Source organism: Rhinolophus sinicus, chromosome 17 (assembly GCF_057876585.1).
Source record: "Rhinolophus sinicus isolate RSI-liver-muscle chromosome 17, RSI-T2T, whole genome shotgun sequence".
NCBI classification, from domain to species: Eukaryota; Metazoa; Chordata; class Mammalia; order Chiroptera; family Rhinolophidae; genus Rhinolophus; species Rhinolophus sinicus.
The window spans coordinates 190139768-190167019 of NC_142517.1; the positions used below are offsets into that span (position 1 = coordinate 190139768).

The 27252-nt window shown below is 37.6% G+C and overlaps 3 protein-coding genes across 22 annotated transcripts in view; 2 read left to right on the forward strand and 1 right to left on the reverse strand.

The window, feature by feature from the left end:
- The window catches only part of UNC80 (unc-80 subunit of NALCN channel complex), a 187451-nt gene extending 183307 nt beyond the window's left edge, over positions 1 to 4144 (forward strand). For 13 of the 14 annotated variants that reach the window (XM_019726978.3, XM_019726986.3, XM_019726989.3 and 10 more), the window contains 2 exons: positions 298 to 497; positions 1276 to 4144. In XM_019726978.3, coding sequence (XP_019582537.3) covers positions 298 to 497; positions 1276 to 1539 — 464 coding nt within the window. In that variant the 3' untranslated portion in view covers positions 1540 to 4144. The remainder of the gene's footprint in view (positions 1 to 297; positions 498 to 1275) is intronic. The other variant, XM_019726980.3, reaches the window with a different exon arrangement.
- A 2778-nt stretch (positions 4145 to 6922) lies between these two features.
- On the forward strand, positions 6923 to 22246 carry RPE (ribulose-5-phosphate-3-epimerase). 7 transcript variants are annotated; one of them, XM_019726995.3, is made up of 7 exons: positions 6923 to 7112; positions 7755 to 7774; positions 13513 to 13592; positions 18166 to 18305; positions 18687 to 18821; positions 19382 to 19468; positions 20333 to 22246. In XM_019726995.3, the coding sequence occupies exons 1-7, from the start codon at positions 7002 to 7004 to the stop codon at positions 20453 to 20455; spliced, it is 696 nt and encodes a 231-aa protein (XP_019582554.1). In that variant the 5' UTR covers positions 6923 to 7001; the 3' UTR covers positions 20456 to 22246. The 7 variants fall into 7 exon arrangements, with proteins under 7 accessions (XP_019582554.1, XP_019582556.1, XP_019582555.1 ...); XM_019727005.3 differs by having other exon boundaries at positions 7002 to 7112; positions 7755 to 7785; XM_019726997.3 differs by lacking the exon at positions 13513 to 13592 and having other exon boundaries at positions 7755 to 7785.
- Positions 22247 to 22320: 74 nt separating this feature from the next.
- The window catches only part of KANSL1L (KAT8 regulatory NSL complex subunit 1 like), a 101256-nt gene continuing 96324 nt past the window's right edge, over positions 22321 to 27252 (reverse strand). Inside the window, 4 exon segments of the mRNA XM_088794692.1 lie at positions 22321 to 23903; positions 23905 to 23982; positions 25072 to 25222; positions 26304 to 26416. Coding sequence (XP_088650818.1) covers positions 23739 to 23903; positions 23905 to 23982; positions 25072 to 25222; positions 26304 to 26416 — 507 coding nt within the window. The 3' untranslated portion in view covers positions 22321 to 23738.

Sequence of the window (27252 nt, forward strand, 5' to 3'; positions counted from 1 at the left end):
ATAGGGCCTTTTAAGTCCTGTTGGCAGTTGTTATGAGTGATGACCAGGTTCACCTAATGCTCGATACAAATCTTGTTTTTCGTCCATTTATGTAACAATGATTTTTCTACCCCAATCCTACTCTTTATAAGAAGGTGACATCAAAATATGTACATAATAATTAAATATGCTCTCATTTATTAGTAAACCAGCAATGTCTTTATTAAGATAAGCCAAGAGGAGACACTGATTAAAGTTAATTATTAAGCACTGCCAACATATTTCCCCTCTATTTACTGCTTTACTTCTGACCTACAGCAGATCAGAAACGATCTGTGACCTTCATTGAGGCTCAGCCAGAGCCAGCAGGTGCCCCAACAGACACACTCCCTGTCACAGCCCAGCCACAAGGCTGCAGCCCATCCCCATCGAGGAAACCAGAAGGGATGGACAAACCAGTCCTCACGTCTTCCCCGGCCATTGTTGTTGCTGATCTTCATAGTCTGTCTTCCAAGCAGGTATGGGTGCTAGACAAACAGGCAAGGGTTGCTCCCTGACTACTTAGATCTAGGAACCATTTTGATATGCAAAGTTATTCCATATAAATTAAGTCTGGGTCTGTAACATTTTGTTAGCCAGACGATGTTCCTATCATCATGAAAAAGAAAATCTATAGCATATGGCCAGGAATACATTTACTTAAGAAAAAATAAGAGAAGTGTTGGTATTCTTCATTATGAAAAACCTAAAAGAAAATATTGCACAGTTAAAATAACCATTGAAAACCAGTAGATAATAATACATAAAGATAGTTCAACTAAAGTTACCAATTTAGATGAAACCTTTAAATACAGAGCCTTCTGTATCCTAAAAGATGAGAAGAACTTCTTGTTTTCATCTTTTTTCCTCCTTGTTGTGATATTTTTTCTTCTTTTGATTTTTATAAATGAATTTCCATAGGTCTCACTTTCTTCTCATGTGGTATTTAAAGAACCCTAATGGGCATTATTACTATATACATTTTTATAGGCTTTAATGGTTAAAAAGCATTGCAACACCATTCTCATTTTATCCTCACAGTTTGCAAGGTAAGCAGGGGAAAAATAATGCTCATGCTACAGGTTAGAAAACTGAGACTTAGAACGTTGGAAGATTATAAGATCTCACATATAATAAAGCCTGGAATTGGAACTAGCCTTGCAATTCTTTGTCTAGTTACAGCTAGACAACATTTTTTATACTCTTCCCTGGCACCCATCCTACCTTTCCATGATGTTGTGGTCCTTTTGATCATAGAGTGAGACCCTCCCTGCTGAAGGAGAAAAGAAGGAGGACCCAGAAGTACAAGGTGCGACAGCACACAGCCCCCTGTCTACTCAACTGTCAGACACTGATGACTTCACAGGCCTTGAGACGTCCATCCTCCTCCAGCATGGAGACACTGTCCTTCACATCAGTGAGGAAAATGGCATGGAGAACCCTCTGCTGGCCAGCCAGTTCACTTTTACTCCCGCTGAGCTTGGGGAGACTGGTGTAGACCTAGATGAGTCTCATGTTTAGTTCTGTATCTTGTAAGAGTTGCAGGTCTAGACAAGATGTGGGAGGGATCACTTTACTTAAAGTTGAATACTTTTGCTTGGAAAAGAAAACACAGCACTTTATATCCAATGGGTGACACAAATCTCAGTAGATTTCACTGCCAATGCTCATATTGTTTCATAAACATCTTTTAAAAATCAGTGGCTAAGATGATTTCATTGTGTGAAGACCATAAAAACCAGGGATGAATAAGGGGAAAGAGCCATTTGCAAATTGTTTATGATTCAAGAAGGCTTGAGCAGTTAAAAATATATACTATTACAGAGATGCTTATTTACGAATATTAACAAACAATATGCTCTAAAAAGAATGCAGTTTTTTGAGGTTATTCACATTATACATCTCATGCAAATGTTTATTTTTATAGTTTCAAAAATATTAAATCAGGTGGCTATACAAGTAGGAATTTACATAAAATAATAAATAGGGAAAATACTAGTTTGAAAAACTAAATAATAAGTAAGCCTGCAGCCATTTTTGTTTTGATCAACAATACAGCCATTCAGAAGAAGGAAAAAAATACTATTTTTAGAGCTGTAGACTTTTCAATATTTATTTTTCAACCATCATTTTCACTGAATGTTGTAAATCAAAATGCTAATGCTATAAGATCATTCCTTTTATAATCAATCACATTAGAGAGAAAATATTCTAGAAATTATCAGACATAATTCTGAATCAAGAAGAACCGAAACAGCCTATACTACAATAAAAACGAAATGTAAATATAATAGCTAGAAAGAGATGATATTCCTACTTCTAGCCCTGACTACGACAATGCCATGATCAGGAGATATTGGAAAATGTGATTACTTTCCTTACAGCATCCTGTGCCTGCCTTCAAGGGCATATTTTCAGATATTAAGGCTATTGTTAGAATGGGTTCACTAAAATAACTTCTCAATGTTAACTTCTCAATAGTCTTATGATCTTATAGACATCTAAGTTTATGAGAAAAAATATAAAGTCAGCAATGTCTTCTTAGACACAGTCAGCTTGTGAATTTTACTTTAACCTGAAGTTCACTTACTTCAAAAAAAGTATAAAACTTAGAAGGCTTGAGAAGCCATATCTAGTGTATTATTGATGTTATAGTAGGGCTTGTTATCATATAGTTCAAAATTGAATTTCAAAATTGTAACGGTTTACATTAGAAGACTATTATATAACTGTTAAGCATATAAAAACTCATATACATACCTAAATTGGTATGGCAGGGGGTGTGTGAGTGTGTGTGTGTTTTCTAGTCCTTCAGTTGAAGTCAAACACAGATTTTGATTACATTGCAATGAATTTAAAAAACATTCTGTGTGCTTAAACTTGAACTGTATTGGCTTTGGAAAGTATATGTATATAGAGAGGAGACCTGCTAAACCTACCCAAATCACAAAGGAAAATTATTTTTCTGTTAGAATTGCTTATTAAATAGGCATTGTTTATACTGTGATTTATACTTTCAAATATAATTTGGGGTTTTGGTCCCAATTACTAAGAGAATGAACATTGTCTGTGAGTTAAAGACAATGGACAAAATTAAAAATTTCAAATCTAAAGTTTCAGAAAATAGAAGCTTATGTTATGTTTTACAGTATTATCAGAACATTGACACTTAATGCTGAGTTAATTCTCAAGTGCAGAAATATACATATAAGTGGTTTTATGAGTCTTTCTAAGCTGATGTATTTTGCCTGTTAAAAATTATGCTGTTAAAAATTATGCTGCTAAATTAGTGTTAGAGGCCTTATGTTTGGTAATTATAAGTGTCTGGGCTATATGAGTCTCTATATATGTGTGTGCTTTGTTCCAGTGTCTTGATTCTTGTTTCAAATTCTCTATGTATAATTGTATCAAATATTTAAAAAGTAAAGGTGTCAAAGAAGATTGTCAAGTATCTGACAAGAATCCTAAATACCTTTATATATGTATTTTAAAAGTACTGGGCTGTTTTGAACATGATTATGCTGGCCTGTCTGCCTTTTAGCCTGAGTCCTTCACTCTAGTGTTATGGAAATCTGCTGGAAACTTTTCCAGTAAGCTAAGTACCTTGCAAAAAAGCCCCCACTCTGAGAAGCAGGACCTTTTAGAGTGGGAATGTTTTCATACTGGGACTATTGAAATTTTACAGATGTATGCATCTGTTCCATTTAAGGTGCCCTTAAATGTGTTGAATGTAATGTGTTGGGTGTTTATGTGTAATCGATAAAGTATCTACATGTATGTGCATAAGATTGTCATAAGATGTATTCTCAGGAGTACTGGTACCTGGAGTTTGAAGGAATAACTATTTAAAAAAAAAAAAAAAGTAGGGGAAGATTAGAAAAAAAGTTCAAGATAACATTTTTGTAATGTTCAAACTATTGAGCATATGACTAAAAATTATTACATATGATAAATACTATATTGGTAATACTAGATCATTTCTTAAGCTATAATGCTTAATGATATTTATCTTGTTCAGAGGAAAATTAAAACAGATACCTATCTCCCATGTATAAGAAATTAGACTCAGCCAAGAGGTTGCTTCTTCTGAAATTAACTTTTGAGTGAAATGGGAATAAATATGTATCATCCATGATAGTGGGTTCAGATTTATACTACTCAGATTCAATTTAAGCAGTTCAAATCCTGGATACAGCAAAACATTTTACTTTTACTTTTCAGTGTTTGCTGCTTACTATAATTCTATTAGATAAGTTATTTGATTTTTCCAAAAAGGAAACTGGGCTGTTGAGTGCTTTGTGACATGGCATTGCGAACTAGTGTCAAAAGGCACAATTGGGCATGGCAATATGGGGGGGGGGGGGAGCAGAATCTGTGATTTTGGTGGTCTAGTTAGAGCCTCTTTCACAGGCTAGAAGTAACTGGTTTGCTACTTCAGCCCTCCAAATACCAAGGCAAGGTGACATCTCCTCCCTTCTTTAGTATCTGTCCCTTTAGTCAGTGAAGAATATTCTTCACTCTGCTGTCCAACTCCAACAATATCTGAGATGAGAATAGGGTGTGTGTAGGGACCTACAAGGAAGAAAGGGTCATAAATAGAATCATAGGCCAAAACACAAATACCCTTCCTCAAGTTAATCAGGATATTTTAATAGTCTCCAGAATTTGCTGCTATCACACCGAGTCATGCTTTTGCCTTGTGACCTCACACTCCCAATTCCATGGCCTTGTCCTTGGCGTGAATAGAAAGTCCCACTTCCTCATTTACTTTCGTGGGCTTCAACTGCAGCAATTCAGAAACAGTTTGGTTTGACACTCAGGAGAATACAAAGAAGGGCAGAATGTATTTGGAAAAACTTAAGACAAATTTACTTATATTATTTTAGGATTGTTTAGCATTACAGATCAATGTACCTCCATAACACTTTTCAAGAGTCACTGTGACTACAGGATGAAAATCCTTTACTAGCCATTTTACAGGTGAAAATAAATGATTGATTACATAGCCAACTTCCCTCAAATGACTATGAAGTCTGTTATGAATACCGAATGACCAAAGAGCATGGAAAAAATGCATATGAATAAGTATTGAAATGTTTATGAAAGATATTTATGAAAGATATTAAGACTTCTGTGTTTGAATATGCACATATAATAAAATAAATCTAAAAAAACATTTAAGATGCCTGATTTTCATTTCTCATTTCTTAACATAGGGAAGAGGTTAACGCATTCAGGAAAATGTTCTTTTCAGATCCCTGAGTGTGCCTTGATGTCTCTCCTCAATCCCCCAGTCTGGCCTAAGTTCACCCTTCAATTAGACACCTCCAGTTCCTCCCTCCAACCCCAACTGAGCTCCATTCTGCTCATGCTCTCCACCCTTAACTTTTAAATGAAGCAGAATGGCCATATTGGGAGACAGATACCCCAGCTTCTGCCCAGGTTATGACCTGCTGGAATGACTAGTAAACTCCCAGGATGAATGTTAAGGACCTGGTTGTCCTCTAAATGTGGCCAGAACTACCATGGGGTCCAAGTTACCACCAGTTCTGTCTTTTGTACAGAGTACAAAGTGCCCTATCCTTACCCTCTAAGATATGCTCTTGCTAAATTCATTTTTTTTCCTCATGTGTATTTTGTCTTTCCTGACCCAATGACCCTCGACACATTTGGCAGAGGGACAGACACTCTTATACCTCTTCTAGATTATGTCTCAACAGTAAATAAGCATATACAAATTTTTAGTGAGCATTCCTGAGAGGAAAAAACAAAAAAAGAAGATAAGAGGGATGAGGGCCAGAAGTATAGGAGAGTAGTAATAACCACCATCATTTATTTCTGAGTACCAGGTATTCTGTGTTGTGCCCATCACCCGGATTTGCTTATTTAATTCTCACAACCCTAAACTCGGGGCACGGTCTTAATGGATGAGAAAACAGATGAGGCAGAGAGAAATGACTTGACAGGTCACTGTGGACCTCAAGGAGAAAATTTCATTTCATGTGAACCCTGAGAAGGAATTTATCTGCTGAGATGGACTCCCCATGGTCAACCAAGGGCCCATATTTTATAAAAATAGGAGCCTAGTGGCTACTTGCTGACAGGAGCTTCTCACGTATTTTGTATACCAGGTAGAACTGTAGAGTGAACTCAGTCTTCCTGCACTGCGTCTTACTGACTCAGGCTGAGTCAACTATTAATAAGGGACTTCCTGGTTTCCTCTTTCCACCAATGAGCTATGATCAGGACTGCAGGGTTCAGACCACAAGTATACGGATTTGGATACCTTATTTCCATTAAACGGACCTAATTGGGAACCTGGGGGGGAATTTTCACTATAAAAGATGGCCTCCCCTTGGTCTCAGCAGAACACAATTTAGTTTGTGACCTTAATCTGTGTCTTTGGGGCTGCATGCAGTTCCTTTTGCTCAAATACTTTTTATTTTGTATTAGTCTAAAATTAATTTTGGTTTACACAGCTAGTGTCTAGAAGAGGTAGGATTCCTCCCTAAATCCGAATACTTCCATCTCTTAAGAATAGTTCAAAGAGAGAAATAAGGAGCAAAGGGATTTTGGTTTGTGTTTTTTAAGAATAACTGGAACTGGGGAGGAAAAGAAAGCACAAATGATGAAGAAACAAAAAGTGAAGCGAGGGCAAGAGCCGAGCAATGGGAATTATAGAGGATGTACGGTGGGAAAAGATTAACGAACTCCTTGAGTTCAGAAAGGGCTGTTCCAATAACCTGTTTTTAAAACATAAGGTTAGAGGAAGGCGGAAGGGACCTTTATGCGAGGCCACGCCCCTATGCCTTCAGGCTACCAGTCCCGCCCCCGAGGGGAAGGCGGGACTTCCTCCTCCTCGCAGAACTGCTTCCGGAAGGCTCTAGCAGGGAAGAGGCGGGCAAAACTGCGTGACCAATCGGGGCGACGCCTTGGTCTTGCCCGGGGAGTCGTGGGATAACTTGCTTTTGGGAACTAGCACCATGGCGTCTGGCTGCAAGATTGGCCCTTCCATCCTCAACAGCGACCTGGCCAATTTAGGGGCCGAGTGCCTCCGAATGCTGGACTCTGGGGCCGACTATCTGCACCTGGATGTAATGGACGGGTAACTCTGCGGGGCTCGGGTCAGGGTTGCTGCACGGGGCGGGATGGGCGCACCTGTATTGAGTGCCTGTTGGGTGCACGGCGTCCCTCTACCGCGGAGCGCCTCACTCTGAACGCGGTTATCAGAACGGGTCTGGGGTGCAAGTCCTGGAGGTCTGGCTTAGAGCGGAGCTGAGTGGTATCCTGGGCCATGAATGCGTCCCAAATCTGAATCCCCTCCCCTCCCCCCCGCGTAACGTGTGGTCTAGCACTTAGGATGCGGAAACGATCTTAAATCTCTAGGACACGTGTCTCGTTTTCAGTTAGAGAAACTGAGGCCGAAGGGCATAGGCATGACTTGCCCAAGTTCATATAGGTCGTTAGTGGTAGAGCTGGGGAGACAGCCTTGTGTAACGATGGAGTTTGGCACCTGCAGTGAGATTGCCTGAGTTGTGCCACCTGCTGGGACCCCCTGGTACTAGCCACTTAACCTCTTTGAGTTTCAGTTTCATTATGTGAAAAATGCGAGGAGTAATAGAATTACCTTGGGCAGTACATGTCAAGTTTACAGTGCCTGGCATGTAGTAAATTCTTTGTAACTGTTAGTTGTATCATTGTTCGAATTTTGATTTTCCTGTCTATTTTCTCTTCAGGCACCCTGCTCTTCAGGGAGGTCAGTTTTTTGTAAGTAATTTTTAAGCACTGTAGTTATAGCACATAATATTGTTTGGAACCAAGATGATGCTAGTTTCTTAATTTGGTTATAAAATGAGGAAACAAACCTAGAGAAGGCAGTAAGAATCTCAAGATTACTCAACCTTGTGCAGTTACAACTTGGATCTTCTTGGGTTTGCCAAGTACCTGTAGTTCTCTTAGCCTCACTGATAACTGGCCATAAAGTCATAACCGCCATTATCTTGGGTTAGGATAGAAAAATAAATTTATGTTGTGCTCACTTCGGCAGCACATATACTAAAAATAAATTTATGTTAAGTAAGTAAAACGTGTCTGTGCCCTCATGCAAATTTGCAAATCGTATATTTACAAGAAATATCAGTTCTTCCTTTTTCATGTCATTCCTCTTGTAAGAGTTTTGTCTTCTTCATTTGTTCGGTCTGGTTAAGTCTGTTGTTTCTTTTTTTCATTCCACACATTACCTTACTGGTATGCCCAACTGTTAATGGCAAAACGTTGATTTTTTTTTTTTTTTTTTAAAGAGTAGAGTACTATGAGAATTTTACGGTAAATGTTATCTCTCACAAAAGCTTAATTTTTAGTTCGTTATCATGCAGTTCTACTTAGGTGCTTTTGATACCTTTGCTTGAAAACCCTGAACTTTCACGGATAATATTACTTAAATGGAATATGTACCTCAGAGATGGGTAGCTACATTTTTGTGTCTGAGACACAAAATGAGATGCAGAATTTTGTGTCTGAGACACCTAAGGGTTTCAGAATAGAACAGGCTACATGTATATGTATGTAGTCTATTTGACACAGAAAGCAATTTGGTTTTAAATAAGTCTTGTACCATGTTTGAGTAACGAGGTGAATGGAGAAAATAATTTGTTTCAGTTGACCAAAATCAGGAATATTAATGATCCCAATAGTAGCTAGTATTTATGAGCTCTTAACTATTTCTGTTCTATGCCTTTTGTGAATTAACTCACACAGCCTTAAGAGGTTGGTGCTGTTATTAGCACTGGCATTTGACAGTGAGGAATCAGATGCAAAGAGATTGAGTCACTGTCAGTGGTGTCATAGGTAGGAAATGGTGGAGCTAGGATTGGAAGCATGCGACAGCTGTGTTGTCTCAGACATTAAATGTCTTCTGTGGACTTACAGAGAATACCTAAGCCATTCTCTGTCCTCAAAGAGCAGCTAATAATTTATACACTTCTATTTATTTCATAGCTCTCCTACTACACTGTAAGCTCCCTGAAAACAGGTTCTGTTTCTCTGACTCACTTCTATTCTTTGCAGGTAAAGCACCATGACAAGCTTAGTTACAGTTGGTTAAATGAATGAAAGGCTTTATCGTAACCCTGAGCTTAAGATAAAAGTATTTGTTTTTTCTTGACTCCTTTCCTCCTCTGCCAAGAAACATCCTGGTTTGAAAAAAAACTGAATTCTGCATATACCTTTCAAGCTTCACAGCTTTTTGAGCTAAGAGCTATTTTTATTCCCCTTTTGCAAAGGAGGAAACCAGTGCAGGGAGGTTCATTCCCTTCCTGAATGTCCCTCCAGAAGAGGTAGAGCCAGGCTGAGCTCTAAGGCCAGGGATATGAAAGTGGGGGTGTGGACTCCCTTTCCCAAGGTGGCCTCCCACTGCTTACCTTCCCTCTGGGCACTGCCTCCATGCTTCTCTGTTTCTTGGTCCCCTTTAAAAATCTCCAACACTACACTGAGTTTGGATGTGCTTGTTTTCTGGTCTCCTATGAGACTCCCATTTCTCTCCTGATTAAAACTGCATGTCTTCATCAGGAAAGTCAGGAACAAATTCTGGACACACTGTGGGGGTTGGGGGGGGGGTTACTAGTATGGTTAGATATTTGAAATAAAGGCCAAGTGGAAAAGAAAATTGGGAAGCATATAAATGCGTCATGACTCCACAGTTACTATAAATATGTTGGACCTGAGTGTGGGAACACAGCAAATAAGCAGTTTCCAAATTAGTTACCGGGATTTAAAATTTGGGAGATTGCACATTAGTACTAGATTTTCAACTTGAAAAATATCCAAAGATTTGCCAGTACTGGGTCCATAGTCTCACAAGGTCACAATAGGCTGGAGTTGAATGGCAACCACCATTAGCCCAGCCAGATAGTCATTTGTTTCCTGTCCCATCTGCCCTGTTTTGCTCCTTAATGTTACCTGCCAACCCTTGTAGGCATATGAGTTTGTGATTCCTAATTCAGAGAAAGTGTTTTCTGGTTACAATTGTGACATTTTATATCAAAGTTAGACCTCCCTTTAACCATCTTTGTCTGATCTGTCTGAACTAGATTGCATGACAATTATAAACAAAGCTTATGATTGACGATGGAACATGATGAGAGATAAAATAATGTGTTCCTATCTTATAAATAATGATAGTTTATTTTCAGTCAGTTCTCTGGGAAAAAGGGACACTTTTCTATTGCATTTATATTTTGCAGATTTTACTCCCCAAAGTACCCTCAAGGAAAAAAAGACAGAGTAATGTGATAATGAAGCAGACTTCCCAATGAAATTTCTCTTCATTAAAGTGAAATAATTTGGTGTTTTCCAAGCTGGTCTGATCAGAAGTCCTGGGCACTTGTTAAGAATTTAGCTTCCCAGGTCGTCTTTGGTGTCAGTGGGCTTGGAATGGAGCCTGTAAATCCTTTGGTTGCCAGTGCTCCCATGGTTACTGTAGTCAGGCAAATGTGGGGTCAACCTGACTTCATGCTTGGGTTTGTAGCCTCTTTTTATTATGACTTAGTTAAAATCCTTTGATTTCTACTGAGGATACTGGTGCATTTTTGTTCTCCCAGTGTACTTGGTGAACGAAGTGCACTAAATTGATCTTTAGTAGCGCTATTCATTTTATAATTTGGGAGTCAGTAGTTTTATACAATCTGCTTCTGTTTCCCAGTGAAGTAAAAGTTCATTTGTTGTTTTCTCAAGATGTGGTTGTTTATTTTCATGATAAATTAAACCTAAATCTGAGAGAAAAAAAGTACAGGCATCCCTTGGAGATGTGGGTTCTGTCGCAGACCACCGTAAAAGAGTGAGTGTCACAATAAAGCGAGTCATCATCTTTTTGCTGATGGAGGGTCTTGCCTTTACTTTGTAAAATACGCAACACTTGTGAAGCTCAGTAAAGCTAAACACAGTAGAACAAGGTATGCCTGTACTTCTAAGGCCACACAGCAAATTAAAAGAACAGTGAACAAAATACAAATCTTTCAATTCCAGAGTTGTGTAATATTCAGTAAGCCTCCCTGCCTGCTTCTCTGACCCTTATGTCCAAGTTGTAAGTAAACACAATAAGCCTCTTATGTATAACCCTAGCAGTAATTGTTCTTAGGTGAATGGTAGAGTGATTGATTTCCTACATACTAAAAACCCAACCTCCAAGGACGGACGTGCTCGTGTGTGAAAGTGCCTGTACCCATCCACCGTACCAGTCCTCAGATGTGTCCTGAATCCTGACCTCCCTCTCAAGTCTCCTCCTCACCTGGACTTTATTTTTCTGTCCGTTGTTAGTTTGTTGGTGGAGAGGCAGGTGAGTATAGTAAAGAGCCTGGACTTTGGAGCCAGGTTGTCTGCGTTTAATGCAGGGGTGTCCAAACTGCGGCCCGCGGGCCAACTGCGGCTGGCAATCCATTGTTAATTGGCCCTCAGCAAATTCCAAAAATATATTTAGTTTACTTAAATAAACCAGGTGAGGCAATACGTACTTCACCTTGAGTGAGTGGCCCGGCTGTTTGTGTATTTTACCGCATATGGCCCTTGGTGAAAACGGTTGAAAAAAGTTTGGACACCCCTGCTTTAATGCCTTCTCCAGCACTGCCTGGTTGTGTGACCTTGGACCTCTTATCTGTGAAATACAGATAATGTAGTTCCTACCTCATAGAGTTGTGAGATTTTAATGAGTTAACATGGAAAGTGTTTAGAATGGTGCCTGGTCCATATAAGTTTTATTTTTTTTTTTATCAATGCTCATTCTTCCTGTCATCTAAGGTTGAAATCTTAACCATGGTTTATTGTCTCTCTTCCACCCCCTACATCTCATCAGTTTGCACATCCCATCGCTTTTACCTGTGCTTGTTTCCATACTTACTGTTCCTTGCCATCTGCTAACACCTCTTACCTCCCTTCTTCCAATTTACTGCCCAGTCCATCTTCCTACTTTATTTTGTATGTCTTATTTTTTATTTGCTTCTTGCTTTAAAATCTCACTTCATATTTACAACAGGATAAAGTCCAACCCCTGAGCTTGGCACTTGATACCCTGACTGATAAAGTCTGCTGCCTGCCTTTTTTCACACAGGCCTCGCTAGTCAACGCCATCTTCCCCCTTCTTTGCACATAACTTGCCTATTTCTGCCTTTGCTTCATTTCTTTTCCCACCTTCACAAATTCTCTTTGTTCTGTAAATCTCATGATCTTTCCCCCACTTTTAAAAAGTGCTACAGTATCCTCTGGAACCATTTTACCTCATCTTTGTCTATGTGTTATTGTTTAGCTTGTCTTGCAATCCTCATGTAGGATATACCTATTACTTTAACAAATAAAGCCCAGATTTCAGTGGCTTAACATTATAAAGTTTATTTCTGATTCATGTTCTAATTCAGTGAGAAAGTCCTTTCTTGCAGAAATTCAGGGGCATAGTCTTTCTATCCGGTGGCTCTGCCGCTCCTTAAGGACTTCTTTCTTGGTAGAAGGGTAAAGTAAGAGCAGAAAAGGAATGCTACTTCACCTCCTGGGCTTTGCAGTGACACACATCACTTAAACTCAGTGCATTGGTGAGGGTGGTAGTCACATGGGCCAGCTGGATACAAAGGGAGTTGGGAAATGTCCTGGGCTGCATTGGCTTCCTACCAGCAACTATACTATGACAGTAGGTCATGGATTCTGCTGAGTCATTAGGCATACTGTACCAAGGAGACTGTAAACTTTCCTGGGCCAGCCAAGAACTTGCGCATATTTATAAAATACAGTGCTCTGAAGTACCCAGTATGGTACTTGATAGAATACAGCGACTAACTGGAGTAGGATAGCAGTTAAGTACTTTGGGTCTCATACCTGAAGACTTCATTGGAATCCTGACCCCACAAATAACTGACTGGTTGACTTGAAGTTACTTATCCTATGCTCTTCATATAATAACGCATCTACTTCATCAGGCTGCGTGAAAATGAAATGAAGTGAGAGGTACAATACCTAGCATGTTGTAAACCCTCAGTAAATGTTGGTTTTTAATACATTAAGTTTCTTTATTGATGATCGTTAAGAAAGTTTTAATAAACTCATTTAGTGCCCTGTGATAGAAGTGGATTAGATGTAGCCACAGGCAGCCTGTGGCAAATTAGAATTGGAAAGACCCATATTAGAGTTCAGAACTTCCTAACTAGTATGTGACTTGGGCAAGTCATATAACTTCTGGGGTGTTGATTTTGTCATCTTTACATTTCTGCCTGTCGGGGTTTATGACTTACAGTTAAATCATATGACATTATTATGATTTGTTCAAATATCAAGGAGATACTTCTTTGTAAAGCCAAAATTACCCAGATATTTTTAGTATCATTTGATGCTGATGTTAAATATTTAATTGAGAAATAGTGCGATTACAGACTCCTCTACCACCAAGAATACATATTGAGAAAAATACAGAAACTGAGTTGAAAACATTTTCAGAGTAAGATTTTGTTTGTCTTGTAGGCATTTTGTTCCCAACATCACCTTTGGTCACCCTGTGGTAGAAAGCCTCCGAAAGCAGCTAGGCCAGGACCCTTTCTTTGGTAAGTGGGTGTTATGCCATCGGAAGCTGGATGTGTTGCTTAAGGAAAAGTAGGTGGTTGATTTCTCAACTTCAAGTTCATCTAGAACGCTTTTACCCCCTCTCTCTGTTGGTACTTCATTGGCTGCCTGTACTGAGCCAAACTCTCCTATCTTGGGGCGTTGGCACTTTTGCTAATCTCTTTGCCTGGAAAACTTCACTTGGCTGCCTGGCTCTGTCTCATCTTTTGGCCTCAGGTCATTTGTCATTTCCTCAGGCCTTTCTTAAATTAAGCACCTATTGTAAATTAACCCTTATGCAGTTCCCATATCACCTGGATTTTCTTCTTAGAACTTCCTTCAATCTGAGGTTATTTTTATCAGACTATGTACTGTGTTTCCCTGAAAAGAAGACCTAGCCGGACGATCAGCTCTAATGCGTCTTTTGGAGCAAAAATTAATGTAAGACCCGGTCTTATTTTACTATAATATAAGACTGAGAATAGAATAGAAATAGAAAAGAATAAACTTAGATAGACTAGACTAGACTAGACTAGATGGACTGGACTGGCTCTTATATTAATTTTTGCTCCGAAGACGTATTAGAGCTTATCATCTGCCTAGGTCTTATTTTGGGGGAAACACACTAAACTCCTTGAGAGCAGGAATTTCATCCACTTTGTTTATTGTGGTTTTCCTAGAGCTAAGCATAGACACAAGCTTGGGCTCAGTATAATTTTTAAGTGAATTAATTAATTGATTTATGGTCTAGCAGTGAAGCCAGTTATTTTATGCAAATTGGAGCTTTCTGTAAGTGGGGCCTGTAGATGTTCCCATTTGAATGTCATAAGATAATGTGAATTAAGATTTTTAAGATCACACAGTAACCTAGAAATTACTTCTCATGGAATATGAGTTGAGTCTACCTGTTGCTCTTTCAAACTAAGTTAGCAGTGCCTCACTTGCCAGATCTCTTGTACATGAGTTTCTCAGTGGCATTAACCATATTGCAAGTTCTCAACAGCCACATGTGCCTAGTGACTAATGCACTATCCCGTGCCGCTGTGAGCATGCCCTTATCGTAGGAAGGCTTGTTGGGCAGGGCTTCTCTATAGCAGCCGTCCACTTTGAGCACACCAGAAATGTGTACATTATCGCCTCATTTATGTGGCACGAGGGAAACAGTGTTCTACCAACGTGTTCACCATTTTGAAATTTCCAGATAACGGAATAATCTTCTGATGATCTAAACTTAATTTTGTACTACATTTTGGAAAATGAATTTTTCAATCTAAATGTGTTGTGACTAACAGGTGGATGAAATGAAATAAGTAGCATTGTTTGCCCCACTGTACAGTGGCCACAGAATCTTCTACTTATGGCTTCGTGTGGATTTAGTATGTTTTTTCCTTTTTCTCTCCCTTTTATTTGGTCTCCTAGTATTACTTCTCACTCTTACGAACCCTGCTGCCACCACCACACCATCTGCTTTTTCTTGCTGTTTTTAGTTTGTTTTTTGATAGTAATCTTTCTGATCAATCTTTCTAAGAGTGGGTCTAAAATAAGGATGAATGGACTCCGTGTCCTTTATTGTTTGGGTTTTGTGACCTTTGTCTTTTATATTAAGAAATGTTCGTTTGTTTAATTCCTGGATCCTGGTTGTTGGATAATTGATACATGAATATATTCTAGGAACTAAATCACACGTTGTATGTATAACTGCTGAAATTCTTAACTGTTTAATCTCAGTATTGAGTAGAAATAACCATCTAAGCAATAAAGTGAGAGGGGAAAGTTATCTACATCATTGGCCTTCGAGTGTGGTCTGAAGACCCATGGGAATCCCTTTCAGATGGTCCATGAGGTCAAAACTGTTTTTGTATTATTTGCCGTATGTGTACTGAGGATGCGTAAGCACTGAGTGAGTCTGCTGGTGCCTGAGCCCGAATCAGAGCAGTGGTATTAACAGCACGAGGAGGAGTCCTTACATTCTTCATCATGATGTGTTCCTAGTGGGTTTCCTTGGTGACGCAGTGTTGATTATTGATTGTAGTAAATCATGATCCTTGAATGCATGTCTTTTTAATATTTTGTGTGACAGTGGGAAGTCCATATAAAGCACTTCTGCATACTGGAGGGTGATGGTTTTCTCAAGGAAAACCACTTGCGCCATTGTTTGAGTTGTGAAATGAATTAGCTGCTTTTTTTAATGAACACCATTTTCACTTGAAAGACTGACAGATGAACTATGGTTATCAGACTTGGGTATTTTACTGACATTTTCTTTAAAATTAAGCCTGTTACTTCAAGGAAAATGCCTTACTAGTTTTTGTTGCCACTGATAAAGTTAGCTTGCAAGTGAAAATTACAGAGTTTTGGAAAACTTGTATCTGCTGCTGTGAGCTTGACAGATTCCTGGTACTTAGAGCTTTTCTGATAAGATCTGTAGTAATATAACATGTGATATAATATAATACATATATTATATAATGAAATGTGTTACTATTTAGATCTGTGTAATTCTTTGATCCAGTACTTAAAAGATGCACTCAAAGCAAGATGGACCAATAGGTTTTAGTGTAACAAAGTACAAAAGGTTCACTAGTAGAGTTTACAGATTCCACATTGAATTAACTTTTATAAAAGTACCACTTGTTGAGTTTTGGTGTAGAAATAGAAGGATATCCACACTTGTCTGGAAAGACTATAATATTAATGTACTTCGCCCTTTTTATGTACTTCATATAAAATGTATTGGAATAGATCGAATGCAGAGCAGATGTGAGTACAGATGTCTTCTATTAAGTCCGACATTAGAGACTTGCAATAATGTAAAATAATGCCACTCCTACATTAACATATAATGGATTTATTATTGCTTATTATTTTTAAAAATAAGTGGACTTTAAAATTTTTTAAATTTGAATTTCTTATACATTAATATTGATATACATATATCCCACATCAACATTTTTGGGGGTCTTCAATAGTTTTTAAGAATGTAAAGGGAGCTTGATAATAGAACAATGGAGAACTGCTCACTCAATATGTTAACGACAAGAAAATTTCCTGAACTCTCGACTCCCCGAACCTGGAGTCTCCGTGAAGGTTGCTAGTGGTTACTGCCTGCGAGACTGAGAGACAGAGCTGTCTGGTAACTTAAGGAATGAGTAAACTGGATATTTTAAATCACGTTGAATTTTCCTTGTTTATAATACAAAGAAATAAACACCAAATAGAACCTGTCTTTTAATATATGTTCTATTTTTGTTGCTTTTGTTAGTTTAGAAATATAAACTTTAATTTTGGCTTCATTAGTCGGGTGGTACATTCTTCCTGACACTTTCAAAGGCTTACTGCATTTCAGAGTTTTGTTTGAGTTCTGGAATACTAGGATTTTTTTCTTTAATGTGGATCAGCGATGTCAGAAATATGCTTGCTCTGGCAAAACAAGAACTCAAAACATCTCACTACCATCTCTCCTGCACAGTAGTATTTACTGTTTTCCTTCTTCACAGTGTTTTTTTCTTGATTTAGCTTCTTTTAAGCTGCCCTCTCCTTCTCATTAAATGCTATTATGTTTGAAGTCAAGCTGTTTAAGAAGGCCACGCCCATTTTGTCTAATATTTGTATGATTCAAGCTTTAGGATTAGGATGCTTGTCAGCCTTCTCCTATTAACATGTTCTTCCCCCTCCATCTGTTCCTCCCGTAGTTTTCTGCCTCTCGGTTAATGGCAGTTGTGTTCTAGTTACTCAGGCCCCAGTCCTTGCAGGCTCCTGCCTCCTCTCACCCTTTACATTTAACCCATAGCAACTCTTGTTGGCTCTCCCTTCAGAATATACCCAGCATCGCACCACTTCCCGCCATCCTCAGTTGCTGCCATCATCCTTTCTCACCTGGGTTATTGCCATGGCCTTCTAAGTCAGATTTTGTCACTTCCCCACTCAAAATCCTGCAGTGTTTTCCTTATCTCACTGGGAATAAAACTCCAGTGGCCTGCAGAGCTCTGTACGCTCTCTGCTCACCCCACACCTCTCTGCCCTCATCTGCTCTCCCCAGGGCTTCCCACCCCAGCCACACTGGCCTCAGTAGCTACCATCCTAGTTGTACTTAACGTTTCTATGGTTTGTCTCCCTGAATAAGAATTTGATCTCCATGACAGCAGAGATTTTTCTCGTGTCTTTTGCTGTATCCCTAGGGCCTAGAATAGTTAATGGTATGGTAAGTGCTCAGTGAAATATTTGTGAAGAGAATCCCTTAGCTTTCTTATTTTATAAACGAGGAAGCAAGTCTGCATAGATAATACAACTTTTTAAAGTTTATAATAAAGTGGCATTTCCTGGACCTGGACCTAGGTTTCCTAATTTCTAGTCATTACTTTTCATATGCAGCAACATATGCTTCTTGGTAAATGAGTTTAACCAAAACCTCATCTTCAGGATAAAAGGAGGTGAGCTATATAGAAGTGTAACTATTTCACAATTATTTTGATGTCAGAAGAGTTTATATACCAAGTAGAAAACAGTAGACTTCGATAATATGAGCCAGGTATTTTCCTTTCGGTAATATTTAGGAGATGTGTCTTTTCTTTCTAGACATGCACATGATGGTGTCGAGGCCGGAACAGTGGGTAAAGCCGATGGCTGTAGCCGGTGCCAATCAGTATACCTTTCATCTCGAGGCTACTGAGAACCCAGGGGTTTTGATTAAAGACATTCGGGAGAATGGGATGAAGGTGAGAGGCCAGCGGTGACAGAACTGTTTTGTACTATTCCTACTCAGTTGAGAAGATTTGGTAGAAGACAGGAAATGATAGGTAGATAAGACCGCACTTAGGCAGCTGTTCTTCAGCTAGGAAGCCAGAGTTTAAATATAACTTGTTTTTTGTTTAAGTATAATAATGTATGATACTTTTTTTGAATATTACTTCCTTTTAGAAACATTTACATTTAATAGCCTGTTAACTTAAAAAAAAATATGTAGTCTGAACAATTTATGCATTCCATTTACATATGTATTCTAGTCTTTAAAAATAGTCATTACTGCTATACGAGGTACACCACAATAATATAATATAGAATTGTTAATGTGATTAGCAAATTTATCTCTGTCACAGGTTGGCCTTGCCATCAAACCAGGAACTACAGTGGAGTATTTGGCACCGTGGGCTAATCAGATAGATATGGCCTTGGTTATGACAGTGGAACCTGGGTTTGGAGGGCAGAAATTCATGGAAGACATGATGCCCAAGGTAAAAGAAGTATTTGATTCTGGGGTGAGGCACTTATTGGCGTTTGTTCATTCAGTAAGCCTATATTGAACCACTTGTATATTTAGACATTTCCTGTTCTGAAGGTGAGCAGATGGAAGTGCCTACAGATCGTTGTTATACACGATGACAAATGCTGTAAGAGATTTAGGTTTGGAAATTAGAAAAGATAACATCTTAATCTTGAACTTTTCTTTCAAAACCATTATCTCTGTAGCCTTTAGAGCTTTGGGGAGTTTCCATTGAATATTGAGGGTTTTATCTGTCTTGTTTCATGAAGTATATTCCCTGCAAAGCCATGGCAAATTAAATGCCATTTCCCAAACAGAACCGAGTTTGCTTTTATAAAACTTTGTTTTAGTATATTAAAAAGGAAGTTTTCCCTAGTCATAATTTGTATATTGATGTGAAGTTATTGTGTTGTGAGACAGTTGGAGTCCTATTTTAGTGGCTGATACTGGCTATTTTTTTGTTTATTTGGTTGTCGTCCCGCCCCCCTAATATCCACTTTAGGAGTCACTTATTTCCTCATGTATATCTAGGTTCATTGGTTGAGGACCCAGTTCCCGTCTTTGGACATAGAGGTCGATGGCGGAGTAGGTCCTGAGACCATCCATAAATGTGCAGAGGTGAGACTGCTTGACTGTGACCCAGACCGGTTTCATGTCAGCTGCCCAGGACATTGTCTTGTGGGCCAAAGAGATTTCCCCTACGTTTCCTAAATTGCCTTTCTTTCTTGGAAAAGTATTTTTTGTTCAAATGTAGAGCTAGGAAAATAAAGAGCAGTGAGTGAATGTTCTAAAATCACATAATCATTAATAAATAAGTTCGGTTATCTCAGTAATGCTGAAGAAAGTTCTGTTTTGAAAAAGAAGATGCTGAAGGCCATGGCGCCTTTAGAAGATCATTGAGTCCCGGTGACTGAGTCATTTTTCCAAATAGGAAAAGAAAACACACCTGCTTATAAGGGGGGGGGGAAATGTTATTCTGTAGAACTTAGGTGTGTTAATTACCTATTTGTCCCTTGGAAGAACTGACTGGAGCCATTTATGATGAAATTCTAGATCTGATCTCTGGATACCTCTAACCCTCCAGGTGGAGATGGGATGAGTGTTTTTCCAAATCCAGGCTTAGTGGGGCACCTGAGCTTCACCAAGTGGGTGCCAGCCCTGCCTGGAGCACTGCGGGTGATTAAAGTTTACGTGGCGTTTGTATTTAACATCACGGTCTAATCTGCATTTCTAATTTTTGATTTGTTTTTGTATATAAGCCACACTTTTCTGCTTTATACTTATCAAAAGCTTCACGTCCTCATTTGTTAAGCATTTCAACCTTTCGTCATCGAACCAGATTGCTTAAATCTGTTCACCTCCAAGTGACTCTTGTAAAATTAAAGTGCTGACAAGTTGCAAGGGTAGAAACTCTGTTTCAGGCATTCTTAGGCTTTTCTGCATCTTCCTTGGAGATATAACCGAAGTGTTTACTTCTTGCAGGCAGGAGCTAACATGATTGTGTCTGGCAGTGCCATTATGAGAAGTGAAGACCCCAGATCTGTGATCAACCTGTTACGAAATGTTTGCTCAGAAGCTGCTCAGAAACGCTCTCTTGATCGATGAAAACACAAGGCATCCCACTTTTCTGCTCATTAAATCTTTTTACTGGAAAACAAGAATATTGACTACCAAATCCTATCACAATTGAGGCAGTGCTGCTTTTCTGAGCAATTATTCATTCCAGTGACTAACATCTGTTGTGCAGAATGTTCCAAGAGGTTAGAAATTGGTGTGTATTACTCTTTTTTAGTGATGGAATTTAAAGGTTAATGTGGTGAAATATACCATTTTTACTGGGAAACTTGATTTTTATAAAGAGTAAAAATATGGCTGTTTTACGGTTATAAACAGAAATGTGTCTTAATTCCTAAGGAAGGCGTATTAGATACTATGAAAAAACTTTTTTTCTCCATTTCAAAAAAGTGTTGTCTGTTGTTTCTCGGCTATTTTCCAAAAGCAAAGGAAGTCCTCCTGTTTTTCCTGTTTCATGTCGTTATTGATTTGTATATACCGTGTTTCCCCGAAAATAAGACCTAGCCGGACAATTATGTAAGACCCAGTATTATGTAATTTTTGCTCCAAAAGACACATTAGAGCTGATTGTTCGGCTAGGTCTTATTTTTGGGAAAACACGGTATGCGTGATAATGAGTAGAATGCAATTTATGAAAAATCTAAGTGAATCTGGCTGGGATGGCATACCATGTTCTTCTTGCTTGTAAAGCATCTGTTTTTTACTTTGCACCTTATATTTGATATATAGAGACTATAAAAACAATGTATGAAGCCCAGGGATTTTCAGGTGATCTGTCTTAAAATACAAGCATAGATTTTTACCAGGGTGTTTGTTAGACTTGCTTTAGGGGCAAGTTTCTCAGAGAATTCCTCCCACCCCACCCTTTTCTTAATCACGGCCACCGTTCTTCAGGACATGAAGTAATGTGCTAGCTCTGAGCAGAAAGGAAAGAAAAGCTTCCATTTGGAAGTAAAATTGAGTTGAATCTTGACTCTTCCCCTTTCCAACTATTTGACTTTAGCAAATCAGATCAACCACTTTCTTCGAGATTCTGTTAGCTGATTTATACATTGAATGCAACTAATAACTGCAGGTTTATACTGAGGATTAACAGAGATACTATTATATATGTAAAGCTTCCACTACTATTCCTAGAATTGTAGGATAGAAATGAGGATGCTCAGTACAAAACTATCGTTATAAATTTGTAGGTTATAGAGTACTTTGATATAATCTCATTAAATCTACAAATCACTCCTGTGAATGGTAGGGCACGTACTTTTGTCCCCATTTAAAAAAATGAAGATACAAAAGCTCAGCAACAGGCTGATAGCATGGAAAGGATCCAGGAGGGCATAGGATTTTCTGGTGTGTATTTTTACAAACAGAGGCCTTGGGAGGTGCATTAGGCAAAGAACGCTTCTTTTACTTAACATTGTCTTATTTCCAGTCTAACTTTACCCTGTGGTGGAACCAGGTGGCTGAGGAAATTCTGGAACTATGGATTTTGACCCCAAGGATACATATTTTATTAATCCATGAAAGACCAGGTAGGCTAAGAGATGACAAGGTGTAGAGTTAATCCATAAACTAAATATTGTGTCTCAAATTACACTATGACAACAAATATATCTGCCACTTCATTATTGTAAATACTCTTGCTACGTAATATGTAGGCGTATGGCAAGAAATAACAGGACCAGTGTCATTGAACTTCTTTAGGCTACTGTGAGTTTTAAGAAATAAGATTTGAAAAGAACGAACATTAACAGGTAAGCATGGAGTGGAGCTTGCTTTGTGTTTTTTCCTAGATTACAAAGTAAAAATTTGTTTCTTAAAGTTTGTGTTTATTTTGGCTTGGGAAAGTTTCGTGCCATGAATAAGGTGGTGTTTAATCAAATCAGACAACAAGGTATATAGAAATAACTTTAATTAAAAAACTTACATATAAGATTATAATATCAGACATGACAGAAAGATTGGCGTTTATTTGCCTGACAACTTGGGTTTGTCTGGCTTTTGTTTTCTTTTTTAAAAAATAAATGTACAGTAAAACTACAAGCAAAAATTTGTCAGTATTGAATTTGAATTTGTTTTTCTTCTTTAAAGGAACTAGCATAATTTCCAGTCCCTAACAGAAACTTAATATCACCCCAAGGCTAGGCCAGACGGCCAGGATTGTCAGCTAAATGGGTACTACAACTTGAATAACCTTTTTTACATGAGAAAAGTGATTCATATAAATTGTCCTCGACTTTTACATAGGGAAAAAAAATGATGTAATGGCTTCAAAAAGTTTTCCTTAATGTACACTCCAGTCTCCAATATTGAAGCATTATCCTTTGAAAAGTTTTAATTCTCACTCGAGGATACAAGTAAGAATAGATGCTTATTTAATAGAATAAGCTATGGTATAATAACAAATTAACTAGAAATACAATGTTTTATACTGACAGGACTTTCCTGGTGCTCATTTAAGTTGGTGTCTTCTCCTCATGGTATACAGATAAAATAGATAAAAACTCAAGTTGAGTAATTGAGTTTTAAAAGATGTGATACTTTTAAAAAACACCAATATTTAACTCTACTTTGCTTGTCTGATTCTATTAGGAGTGCATAGAAAATAACCTATGTTTAGTCCAACAGATATCAGTGATTTCAAATAAAGGAATATTGTGTTATCTGGTATAGAAATTTCCATAAATAACATCTATTGGTTAAACATTTTCTTTAAAAAAATTCGATCTCCATAGTCAAGACTTAGGTGTCCATTATCATTGGAAACATGTGCTTCTGTATTTATAGTGCAGCTTACATTTCATGGGGTAATTCATACATGCATTTTTAAAGTGGAGTAGTCACTGCCAGTGTTTTTTTAAAACTACATCGGTAGTGTGTATGTATACTCTATACACACAGATTTGTATACTCTAATATTTCTGAAGCGGTTTTCATGAATTACCATGTGTATAGAAAAAAGAAGAGTTATCATTTGATGCACAAGTATGTGTGCATGTATATGTGTGTGTGGATATAAAATCTTTTTAAAATGATTTACCCAGTAATGTGATTTAACATCAAATTGCAGCAGTTAATTTTTTGGTGCTTGTGATCTGCATCATAAACACAGATGACTAGCATTTGTCTGTAAGTGAAAAGCTAGTTAACTCCTATGGTTCAAGAAGGAAAAAGAGACATACCTTGCCTAAACAGCATAAAAGATTCCTACATGCAGTACATGCTCTTACTCTGGAATTGTGACAGGAGCGGGTGGGAGATGGAGAACAGGGATTATTTTTTTCTCCTGTTTTCCATTCAGTTACAGTTTTCTTTATCTGTTTCCTATCACGAATTTTTTCTTAACATGAGTAAGTCCTAGAGCAAAGGTTTTGTACACTTCCATTCCATCTGCCTGCCTTTTTGGATGGTGGCCGTTCTCTAGTGCACTGGTACAGAAGACTTTACTGAAAGCTGGGCTCGATCTTTCAATCTGATTGTTCTTTTTCATCTTGGCATAATAAGGCATCTGTGTCTTCATCCTTCAGTGGAAAAGTCCTTCGTTCCCACCACAGAGACTGAAAGAAAAAACACATTAAGTTTCAACTAATTTGTTTAAATTCATATATCAAGAAATGTGAAAATGTCAATTTTGTAATAACTATTCAATATTTAACACATAATGTACAAATTTTCATTTGGACTTAAATATCAAGCAACTCCAAATGGAACATACTGAAAATTGTTTAGGGACCTTTGTGAATTATTTGTTCACTTTGCCTCTTCCATGAAGATGAAAACACTGCCATGGGGCAATGGTGTTCATTTCCAGCCTAAGAGCACTTTGGGAAAGCTGTTGTAAAGGTGTTTTGATCTAATTCTGCACTTCAGTATCTCTCTTTGCATCTCATCATTATTACAAACACCTATTGACTTGTCCTTCTCTGAGCTTTCCACTACTTGCCTATTCTGTAGTCTTCACTCTCTCCATTCTAGCTGTGGTTCTCTTTTTCCAACCTGCTTATGAAGAAAAGTGTAAGAACTTTATAGGTGCAGTGGTAGAAAACACTCCCCTTGAGGTGAGAACTGGATCTACTGGGAGATAAGTAAAAATCTCTTATAAGGGGAAGAGAAACAGCAGCTAACATTCATTGTGTTCCAGAGGCTCTTCTCTTTAATCCGATTTGTTTTATAGTGAAACGCTGATAGAATCCCCATTTCCTAACAGATAAATGAGTGGGTGGAATTATGTACTGACATGTTCCATCAAAAGATACAGTGTGGTTACCATGTTTCCCCGAAAGTAAGACCTAGCTGGACAATCATTCTAAATGTGTCTTTTAGAACAAAAATTAATATAAGACCTGGTCTTATTTTACTATATTAAATTTACTATAAAAATTTATATATTTATGCTTGCTCCAAAAGACACATTAGAGCTGATTGTCTGGCTAGGTCTTATTTTCGGGGAAACTCAGTAGTGATGGAACCCGAATGTTGGAATACAGATCCTATGATTCAAATCCAGCATTCCATCTATACTGATTGTCGTACTGCATTTGTTCTGTAATGACAAATCCTGAATTTGTAACAAGGAATTGCTACAAACAAGTTTTTAGAAGGACGAAAGGCAGTTAAAAGGTTTAGCTAGTTGTGATTATACTTACCGTGGTTTCTTGTCCTTCGTGTAATGACGGTGAGCCGTGTGCCGTCCGATCCTGGCTCTGAGGAGTTGGAGCAGCACGGTGCTGGTCACTATAGGCATTAGGGTATTCTTTCAAAAGCAAGTCCTGTCCTTCCACATTTTTACTGTAAGCTCTAGCAAGAAAACCAAGAAAGTATTTATTTCTTACAGTCTTAACATTTTATGTAACCAGGTATCACTAAATCAATTTAACTTGGTACTTTTCTTTAAACAGTGTTGCCCAAAAGATTTTTAAAAATTCATCTGCTAATCTTCCTGATGCTGTTCATATCTCAAAGATTTTTAAATTGTGTTTTATGAAGTCTTTTGCCAAATTTTAAGTGTTTTTTGTTTTGTTGTTTTTTGTTCTCTCAGAAAACAACAAAGGACAGTTACTTGACCCTTAAAACAATTTTTCTGAGTTTCCAGAGTATTGTATGATTATTGTAATGTCATCCCTGAAGGACTCGATTTCCATTTTCCTCTGTACTTCTGGCAAGTTATGTCTCTGGAATGTGGAGAAAGATGAGAATTAAATCTCATATATGTTAGGATAACTATTGGAATAAGGATCTACAACAAATCTGGATATCTTGAGACCTAAATACAGAAATGTATTTTAACAACACTAATTAAATGAGATGCCTGCACACCAGATTTCAACATTACCTTACTTATTCAGTTTTGACTATACAAAAAACTAGCCAAATGTAAATATAAAATACCAGAGATTTTTCTCAAATATATAATTATTAATTATGTTTTTAGGATTTATTCCCTTATTCATGTTCAAAGTATTTTAAACTAGTTGCTTTTTAGACTGGACAGGTTTCTTGAAATTTTTTTTAAATAAAAACATTTTTGAAGTAGTTTATGTTAAAATAGGTTACCCAGATTCTAATCCCTAGTGTTAGATCCAGTACAATACATTGAAATGACCTCCTTTTTTTGGGAGAATTATCACATTATTTGATCAGTTAAATCTACTCTTCTGAGGTTGACAATGATCCTGAGAATTAGAATGGACTAAAATACAGAAACTCATTTCATCACTATGAATTAGCCCAAATATAAGCTCAGTATATGCAGTGTTTCAGTTCCAGTGCACAAATAACTGATGTTATACAGTATGTTTTTCCTTTTTAGTGATCTCTCTCATTCATACAGAAATTTTGTTGATTCCACGGTATTGGGTTTTAAATGCGTAACACCTGCCTGCTGTTTCTTCTGTGCCACTTGCTTTGCTCCCATAATGACCATCTGGCTTGTTCTCTTGCTTCATATTTTTTGTGTCTTAGGGAGAAGACTTCATCAGAAAGGTCTTCTATCTGGAATTAGAAATAAAAAGTTTTACTTTTATTAGAAACATTTTGAAATACGAGGACAGGTGTCAATTCCACATCAAGGGAACAATAGTAAGAAAACTTGAAATGAAATCTAAATGGAGAAAACAAATATTGTGAGATGAGCTTCAAATTCCCAAAAAGGGGGCATCAAAAACTCCCTAAACTTTCTCACTATTAGGTCATGTTTGAACACTTAACTTAGATTACAAAAAGGTTAACAGTGCTTTCATTTTATATATTTTTAAAACTTTATTCAAAAGTTGTATTGATTGCCCGTTATGGAGTATACTGTTCCAGGAACATGTTTATATCAAAAGTAAAACTGGTTGAGATAAATGAGAACCTAATGACTTATCTGGAGTTTTAAGATGGCAGTGGTAGTGTTTTAAGAATTTGGGTTTCCTAGCTAGGATCATTCTGAACGAGGGTAGAGTGCATTAAAGAATGGAAGGGCATTAAAAAGTAAATTTTGGTAGCTGAAAAACACGATCAGTGGGCATAGAAAGACTGTTATAAAAACAAAATGCCTTTTACGTAATACTGCTTCTATAGACTATTACTTTGAAATTCAGTTATATAATATGTTATTCTTCTCTTGATATATTTTACCCATATATATCCACAATCCCTTTTCCACAATTCCAAAAATTCTAGAAGAAGTTTTCATAATTCATTTGGTGACACAGCCTGATCTGATTTTATTATAGAAATATTAATATTTGGTTATGACAGTTGTCCTAGACTTCCTGTACATGATGTAATATATGTACCACATTGTTTTTCTAAAGTCCAAAATGTTCCAAATTCAAAATTAGTTT